Source organism: Aphanomyces astaci, assembly GCF_000520075.1.
Source record: "Aphanomyces astaci strain APO3 unplaced genomic scaffold supercont1.2, whole genome shotgun sequence".
Classification (NCBI taxonomy): domain Eukaryota; phylum Oomycota; class Saprolegniomycetes; order Saprolegniales; family Verrucalvaceae; genus Aphanomyces; species Aphanomyces astaci.
The window spans coordinates 2,050,617-2,058,850 of record NW_009798265.1 but is presented as its reverse complement, the minus strand read 5'-3'; the positions used below and the strand labels follow the sequence as shown (position 1 = coordinate 2,058,850).

General features: G+C 50.3%; 2 protein-coding genes across 4 annotated transcripts; one reads left to right on the top strand and one right to left on the bottom strand.

Annotated features, from left to right (window-relative positions):
- Positions 1–692: 692 nt before the first annotated feature.
- Positions 693–2,670, bottom strand: H257_01622 (hypothetical protein; the record flags this gene model as incomplete). Of its 3 annotated transcripts, none has more annotated exons than XM_009824921.1 (7): positions 2,507–2,670; positions 2,263–2,445; positions 2,012–2,126; positions 1,902–1,966; positions 1,553–1,802; positions 1,332–1,501; positions 693–900 (listed from the first exon to the last, which is right to left on the bottom strand). In XM_009824921.1, the coding sequence occupies exons 2-7, from the start codon at positions 2,334–2,336 to the stop codon at positions 693–695; spliced, it is 882 nt and encodes a 293-aa protein (XP_009823223.1). In that variant the 5' UTR covers positions 2,337–2,445; positions 2,507–2,670. The 3 variants fall into 3 exon arrangements, with proteins under 3 accessions (XP_009823223.1, XP_009823224.1, XP_009823222.1); XM_009824922.1 differs by having other exon boundaries at positions 2,263–2,430; XM_009824920.1 differs by having other exon boundaries at positions 2,263–2,670.
- Positions 2,671–3,078: 408 nt separating this feature from the next.
- Positions 3,079–8,218, top strand: H257_01621 (hypothetical protein; the record flags this gene model as incomplete). The annotated part of the gene is made up of 11 exons (XM_009824919.1): positions 3,079–3,267; positions 3,442–4,335; positions 5,912–6,186; positions 6,253–6,342; positions 6,483–6,603; positions 6,663–7,199; positions 7,280–7,400; positions 7,461–7,577; positions 7,603–7,726; positions 7,764–7,913; positions 7,981–8,218. The coding sequence occupies 11 exons, from the start codon at positions 3,079–3,081 to the stop codon at positions 8,216–8,218; spliced, it is 2,856 nt and encodes a 951-aa protein (XP_009823221.1).
- Positions 8,219–8,234: the final 16 nt, after the last annotated feature.

The window sequence follows — 8,234 nt, the reverse complement described above, 5'->3', positions numbered from 1 at the left end:
TTTGGGTTAAACCTCTTCCAGCACGACATGTTTCAATTTTGATCAGATTTGTTGAATTCGGCCCCAAATTGGCGTTTTGGGCCTGAATATTGCAATATTTCCGGTTACCAGACGAACCCTTACACTATACGGTAAGCAGACCGTAAAATATCGTTTTACAGTTTCTGTATTTTCATTTTCATCAACTCCAGCGGTAAAACGGTAAAAAAATCTGCATAACTATCATATCGGGAAATGACCTCTGAGGCATAAGTTAGCTTTGGACGACGGTGCTGAAGTGGAATTAGCTTGTGAGAACCTTGAACACCTTCCCGCCCTAAATAGTCAATACTACGTAGTAGTTGCCCCTAGGCCGAATATGCTCGAATTTATACGGACTGACTATTTCGGTCTCAATCCACTGAACGGAGAAGGTAAGCTCACCATGTCTTTAGTTGGACAAGATCGCTATAGGTATATGGACTCACCTTGGACGGTGCGGTTGAGAATGACGACTGTTTCTAAGCAATGCGTTGATGATAGTCAGGAAAAACGGTCATTCACACCTAAAACTTGTGTCACTGATCAGGGATTTTTACTCTCTGAGGATTCTACGTGGGCAGTTTTTTACTCCTGAGGCTTCTACTCCAAACAGGTCCAGTTAGGTTTTCCTCACGAATACACAATGCTACATATATTCGTATCTATCAACCCTATTCCCACAACAAGCACTTCTTGGACGGGTTCAAGTACGAGTCGGTGGGGCACTGGAACTCACGGGCAAACTCAGCGTTGTTTTGCAAAACCCCTATCACGCGGAACCGACCGGGTGGGTGCGGGTCCGACATATGCTTCGTGAGGCGGGCATCCGTGTTCTTGGAGCACGAGGCTTGGGCGAACGACAAGTAGAATAACTTGCATCTGCATGCGACTTGTCATGGAACCTTCCACGAGCTACACCCGATCTTCATGCACCACCAATGTCGGACCCACGCGCCACATGCATATTGGTAAAATTGATCGCAGGGGTTTTCGGAGTAGGCGATGTGCTTGGTCACAGACTCGGGGATGCAGCCAGCCATTTGATACAATTAAGCTTGTACAAATTAAACTATACAAAGATTCTATTAAGCTTGTACAAATTAAACTATACAAATATTCTATATATGTGGTTTTGCCCAATGCGGAGGGACTGGGCCGAATCCAAAGTTTGGATTGGACAGATATTCGCCAGAGCGTGATCGGATTGGCTTAGGACTTTAATCCATTCAGACATAAATTGATTGATCTCCAAGATCTCCATCCAAAACAAAGCCGTGTTGAAGAAGATTTGTCAGACAAGCCCAGTGTACGGAGGTACCGTGGCTTCCACCTCTTCGAGCTCGTTGAGGGCGACACCGGCCAGAGATTGCCCGAAGCGGATGATCACCGGCACGGCAGCCGCCGCTTGTTCGGCAGGGTAGCCAGCCAACTGCAAAACCGTCGCATTGTACACTTTGTAGTCGGCTTGGATGGTCGCCCACTTGGAAGGGGTCGTGTAGTACTAGTGAGACAGCGACAGGGGGGGTTGGACACCCAAGAGGGCGTTCTTGGTCGCGTCGTTTTCGTCGTCACTGGCGTTGATGGCCACGAAGGTAGGGATGCCGTTCTTGGTCAATTCATCAGCCACAACGAGGAGGTCCAACGTGGTGTTGGCCGACCGAATGACATACAAATTTGGGGAGGGGGTGCAATCGAATCGCGCTGACAAAACCGATCCACAATCGAAATTTTCAACATTTATTTTGGTTTTTTGGACATCCTGAAGAACGAAAGCACAATAACTTTATGCTGTTAATACCAACACTATACGTATAGTGCATATACACTACACTGTATGTGTATACATATACATGTACAGTACTAGTCATTAAGCGAGATACCATATGTAACGGACGCGATCAAGGCGATGCCATTGCAGCCACACTTTGATGGGGCTGTGTGTAGACTACAAAATAGAATGAGCTTTTAACGTTTTGAGTCGAATGCGTACCGTGATGGCATGGTCTCGAACGTGGTCGCCTGTCACGATGTGGCGGAGATCAACGACGTGTCGTGACGGGCGACCTCGTTCGACGCAGCTTTCCACCACCGCATTCATCCACTTCCTAAGGTCGGTCTCTTGTCATAAAAACCAATGTAGCTTTGACATAAAGCAGCGACATTAGTATGAAAACATGTACTAGTATAGCATAAAGTACTCTTCGCCTGATTTCAAGATAACAGGAGTCGTGATCGGGGTACCTGGCGTCACGGTCTTGGTCCCTGGCTGGAGCAGTCGCCGTAGTCATGGTCACTTGGGTACCCGTCATAGTCATCGGCGCAGCCGTTGTGGTCAGCCAGCAGTCATGATGCGTGGTATGTCCGAGGCAGTGATCGTGGTTGGCCACGATCGCACTGGTCCACTTCAACCTTCATGCATACATACTGATCCGAAACAATATGCTACATGTCGTGGAATGTTGTGGTGATGTTTTGGTCAGGGTACCCGGTGCAGCGGTCTTGTAGGCAGGCACGGCCGTCTCAGTCACCGGGGCAGCAGTCACCCCGGTACCCGTGTTTGAGGCGGTATATGTACTGTATAACGAAGTGAACTCAATTATGACACTAGAGTGTTTAAAGGTGAAAACGACTCGGAATGTGAAGGCTTCTGCCATTCATTCTAAATCACCTCGGATTGGTTGGGTACGGAAGGACATAATCCGGATAAGTTTGTCCGGATAGCTGTTACTCCCCCTGCGTTCTGTGCCTCAAATATCGAGACGCGCAGACATGTGAGTGTGGCCGTGGCGATTGAATCGATGGACGGAACGATGGCCACGCGGGTGCGATAAGCCTAACGGTCCTGACCACACCTGCTAGTCAGGGCCCATGGAAAGCTGGTTGACTATGCTCCCCTGATATCTTTGTCCTGGCGTCCGTAAGAACGACGCCGCCTTGCGTCGGGTGGCTGCGGTCTTATTTAGGTGGTGTGTATTATTTATATTAGCATATGATACAAAGTGAAACCGCTGAAATTAATAACTTGCTCCAACCATTCGCGAAGCCGCCTTTCTGGACATGCCCTCCACCACCGCAATCAGTGACGACGACTACGACAAGATAGCCAGCTATATTCGTCAGGAGCGACCTAGAAGTTTAACAAAGGCAGAACGTCTTGACATACTGCGACTTCATGCCGATATTCGCCGTGACGGTCAAATGCAAGTGTCTTCTACCATCGGTCGCCTGCTCGGTCGAAGCCAAAAGGTTGTAAAGGAAGTTTGGTCTCAGTACTTACGATCAAAGAACGTTTTGGTTGTTCCACCCCCGTCCAACCCAGTACAACGCACCACACGCATCCCACACACACATGCTGTCACGTCTATGGTGCGGCAATTTATTCGAAAACGCAACGTTATTCGTGTCCGTACTGTCGCGAAGGATGTCATGACGTTGTTGCTGGAAGCCAAGATCATCCACTGCGATGTCAATTGCAAGCCTGAGGCCGTCAACTGCTTCAACCTGTCTAACAATTCCTTGTGCTGGTTCAAGCGGGGGAGGCGTCGGGGTCACGCTGTATATGCCGTGTCAAGTGCCCATGCGGCAGATCGTGACGTGTACGTTCAACACTTGATGCAAGTGGTTCCTGCGACGCCCGTGGTGTACTTGGACGAGAGCTACATTCATCATCACTACGCACGCCACCATGATTCCCTGTACGACCCCACGGACGATGGCCCCACCAAAGAAATGCACAACGGTCGCCGGTTCTGTTTTATTGCTGGTATTATGGCCGCTACTCCCACTGACTCCTTCGTCGTTGGCGTGGATGTCTTTCAAGGCTGCGCGAAGGCTAAGAATGATCCTAAGGATTGTCATGCGATGTTCAACCACACGTACTTTATCAAGTGGTTCGAGAAAGTCGTGTCCGAAGTAGAAGCACTGGGAAAGCAAGGGGTCACGTTCGTGATGGATAATGCAAAATACCATAAAGGCCTACCTGCTGACACGCCGAGAGGTATATGGCGCAAAGCAGACCTGCTGATCGTATGTCAGCGCTATGCGGTTGACGTGGACGGTCACGACCTCAAGAAGACCATATGGGCGAGGCTCAAACCAGTCTTCTCAACACGTATCGACCCGGTTGTAGTGTCCATGGCGCGGGCCCGAGGACACGATGTGGTTTTCACACCACCACATCATTCGGATCTTCAAACTTTTGAAATGGTTTGGGCCAAAGTCCAAGGTGGCGTTGGAGTTCAATATACCGTGGATACGACGTTTGGGGATGTGCGGTCGCGTCTGGACGCCGCGTTTGTCAGCCTACCCTCGGATGTCGTTTGGAATTGCGTTCGGCACTGTGACAAGCTTCTACAAGAGACGTATGAGCTGTTACTTGCGAATGGAAGAAGGTGGTATGTCGTTGGACGACGCATCCGAAGATAGTAGTGACAGTGACCCAGACTAGTAACCATCACTGAAAACGCTCTCTTCATTATGCCTTTAGAAATCAATACATGTAACCACTGTTAGTACCTACAGTTACGAACTCCCACTCCTGAAATCACAAAACTTGGGGAGAAATAGCAAATCATATGGTGATATGTATATGAATTGAGAGTCTGAAGTCATATACAATAGCGAATCACATTGAAATGTGAGCTCAATAACCAATCGAAGTGGATCTCGTGTGTAACGTACTCTATATTCAATTCAGCAAATCTAATATGTCCTTCAGCAAAGACAATGTGCGTTCAGCAATTCTTATGTGGCAATATTTTATACTCTTATGGGGGTCTCTCTTGTAGCTGGTTTATTTCCGTCCTTCTACAATTTATTAGTAGGGCGGATTTATTTCCGGCTGGAGGTATTGTTCGTTTCACCCAATTTTGGACTGGGCAGTTTCTTGGAGAAATCGACTTGAAGCGCAATTCATACCATCAAATGCATTCTATACAAATATTGCATATAGAATGGTCGACTGGGAGAAATGGGCCAAATCATTGGCAAATATTCCTGAACTATCATTGGTTCGAATTTTTGATCGAAACAATTTCATTGGCTAATCGTTTGTCTGCCTTTTGGCTGCCGCTATTCGATTGGACTACCCACTCCGACTTCGATCAGATGCATAATAATACTACGTAGCTCAAAGAAAGCGTATATCGTACACACAGACAACTGAGCAGAGACGGGAGTATCACCCTCCATGCTGCCCTCTTCCTAGGGACTTGTCCAAGTCGCTGTTCTGACAACATCCTCAATCGACTACAATTCTCCACATTTGTGGCGAATTCTAATCTCTCATGAGAACCAGCGGCATACAATGCCCATGTGGAAATGTTGAAGTTGTTGCATCAGCACCATGATGAAAGTTCGACCAAGTGACGAAAGCTGCCGCTGACAATGGCGATCTGGAGGTCGTCCAATTGTTGCATAACCTCGGACCGATGGCTGTACGACGTGGACAATGGACTATTTTTTTGGTCGGTGACTTCAGCCATGCCCCGCCATGACACACAGGGACCCTTGATGGGGTCCCTTGGCGCCAATTCGGTGAACCGACGCGTTAGATTCACTCTAGTACTATTAGGGGCTAGTGGAACTGTCGGTTGGGAATGGTCACCATGGTCAGCCAATCAGTGGCCACGTGGAACGATCTAACACTTCTACCGAAGCTCACTTCTAGTTTTGCTCAGCAACGGACATATCAAGTAAGTGCGCGGTTCACGGGAGGCGGCGCTCCCTTATTTGGTTGTTTTTGTTGGCGCAGTGCGGGAAACAGCACAAAGTTAACTAGTTCCAGCTACCTACAACTGTGAGACTAAGAGCAATGACGCGCAGTCGAAGTACGTCCCCAAAAGCCTTGCGAACGACACCCAAGGGAAGACGCTCCGAGTGCCTGAAGTAGACCGTGGCCGTCAACCAGGAAGGGGAAGAAACCAAGGAGGAAGTGCCCACATCGGAGCTGGCGATGGACCCGGTAAGTGGGACCTCGGCCATGCTGACGGTCGTCGACGAAACCAAGGAAGAGCATCCATCACCTAACAAGGCCAACCCTGAACGACGGCAGAATCGTGAGGCGAAACCGGAGAATAAGAAAGCGGATTACGTGGCCCAGGCCAAGGCTGAACATGCGCACTCACGAACATCTGCTTTCGACTCACATGAGCGGCAGCCAGTGTCGTAACAGTGGACGACGCAACCAGGCAACTCAGGATAGACACCGGTGAGTTGTCCACACCAGGATAGACCTTCACTGGTGCTGAAAGACATCGAGTACCCTCCTATCACTGCGATCGACCGTAACTCCCTGGTGGCATGGATGCACAAGCGCGACCGGTACGAAGAAAAGTTCAAGGAGAACGCACAGAGACTGCAACATGTCTGGCGCCCATGGCTTGCTTGAGTTAGCCAACCGCAGCATAGTTGAAGTTGCGTGCCTATACCTGTGGGACATCAACATCGACGACCAATGAAAGTGCGTTCCTCAAACGTATCTGCAAGATCCTTGGCGACCCGGCCAACAAATGGGCCTTCAACAACGCTGAAATGGAGGAACAATGCAAGAAATTGCTTGAGGACCCTTTGGGGGCGTGGCAAGTCGCGTGGTGTCATTCGTGGAACGAGTGAATAATATCATTGACACGACGGGGTGGAAGCCCTACCTCAAGCCCCCCGACATGCTCAAGACCTTCATCAAGGTGGTGGCGTCGTGCATCACATCCTTCAACATACGGGACAGAGTCGGGGAGCAGATGAAGACAGTCCAAGCCAGAACCCTGGTGGAATTTTCCAAGATTCTGGCGGAACAGTTTGAACGAACATATCAGGCAGAGTTAGTAATGAAGTCACGGGGTGGTGATCGCAAGCGAGGACGCAATTGGGACGAGAATGGACGTCGCACGGGCAAGCCCATAGTCCAGCGCAAGAACGAGCAACATCAGCGTGAAGCGTATTACCAGAACGGAAACGCTCCGCGGCTAAAAGACGGTTACACCAAGCTGGCCCCGGTGGACCGTGGATGCGACGGACTTCCTCGTGCTCATGGAGCGATAGGAGTACCGTCGACGAACAAGTATGGGACCCCGACGGCAGTGCGACCCCCGCTTGAGGACAGAGATCAGTCTGCCCCAGCCAGGATGACCGCGGAGCGCTATGATTTGTATTCCAACAACCAGGATCCCGTTTGCGTGAATGTCCGAGCAAGAAGAAAGACGCGGCGCGAGCGGACCACCTCCGAAAGGGCAAGAATGTGGCGATGCGTTTCAAGTACTAGCAGCGCAAGGCGGAGTTGAAGGCGAAACGGGTGGTCAAGGCCAAGGCGGCCGAAGAAGACGGCGAGCAGCAGTGGATTCGACTCAACGGCGTGTTCGAAGTACCCTACTGCCCAGACACCGGTACCGACCAGAACGTTCTGCCACAATCGATGTTGGATTAATTGTTGACGTTACAACCAGACCGTATGGCTGTGGCGCTCAAGGAACCGAGGATCGGGATGGCTTGCAACAACTTGCCTTTCGAGGCGCATGCTTACGTGGACCTTGCCCTGCAGCTACAAACAGCAATGATATTTGGTGGCGGACGGCGATGAATTCCTAGCCTCAGACAACACCCTCAAGGTGATTGGCATTGACATCTACTGGCTGCTGGAACAGGTGGCGGCCTTGCAGCTGGATGATGATGGTGACGACGTGGAGGAAGGTGATGACGCTCTCACGGAGCAGTCCCATCGTTCCACCCATCATATCAAGGCGAACAAGACCCACGTGCGGCGAGTCCAAGGACGCGGTGGAGGCGGCATTCCAAGACCTGATCAACGAGGTCATCGATAACCAATTTCAAATCGAAAGTGTACAAGGTTTGTGGCGTGTCCTTACAAAGCATGACATATGGCGGCTCGAGTTCAATGGGTCCGACTCCCCAGCAAGGGTGTAACCATTGAAAGTCACCCCCAACGATGGGTGTGTTCCAATGTAGGAAGCACCACCTCCTTGAGGAGAGCTGTGTATACCCCGACAGGGTGATGCAGGGTCATCTGGACAGTGCCCTCTATGTGCAGTCCTTGAACGAAGATTGTTATCAGACATTGAGTGGCGCACTTTGGTCTCAAGCTGGGCCGGCCAAGACCAAGCTGTACACTCATGAGGTCAAGTGGTGTGGGCGCATCATCAGTGGCGAGGCCGTTAAGCAGGAGCCGGAAGGGATCCAGCACTAGTGTGCCATCCCCTATC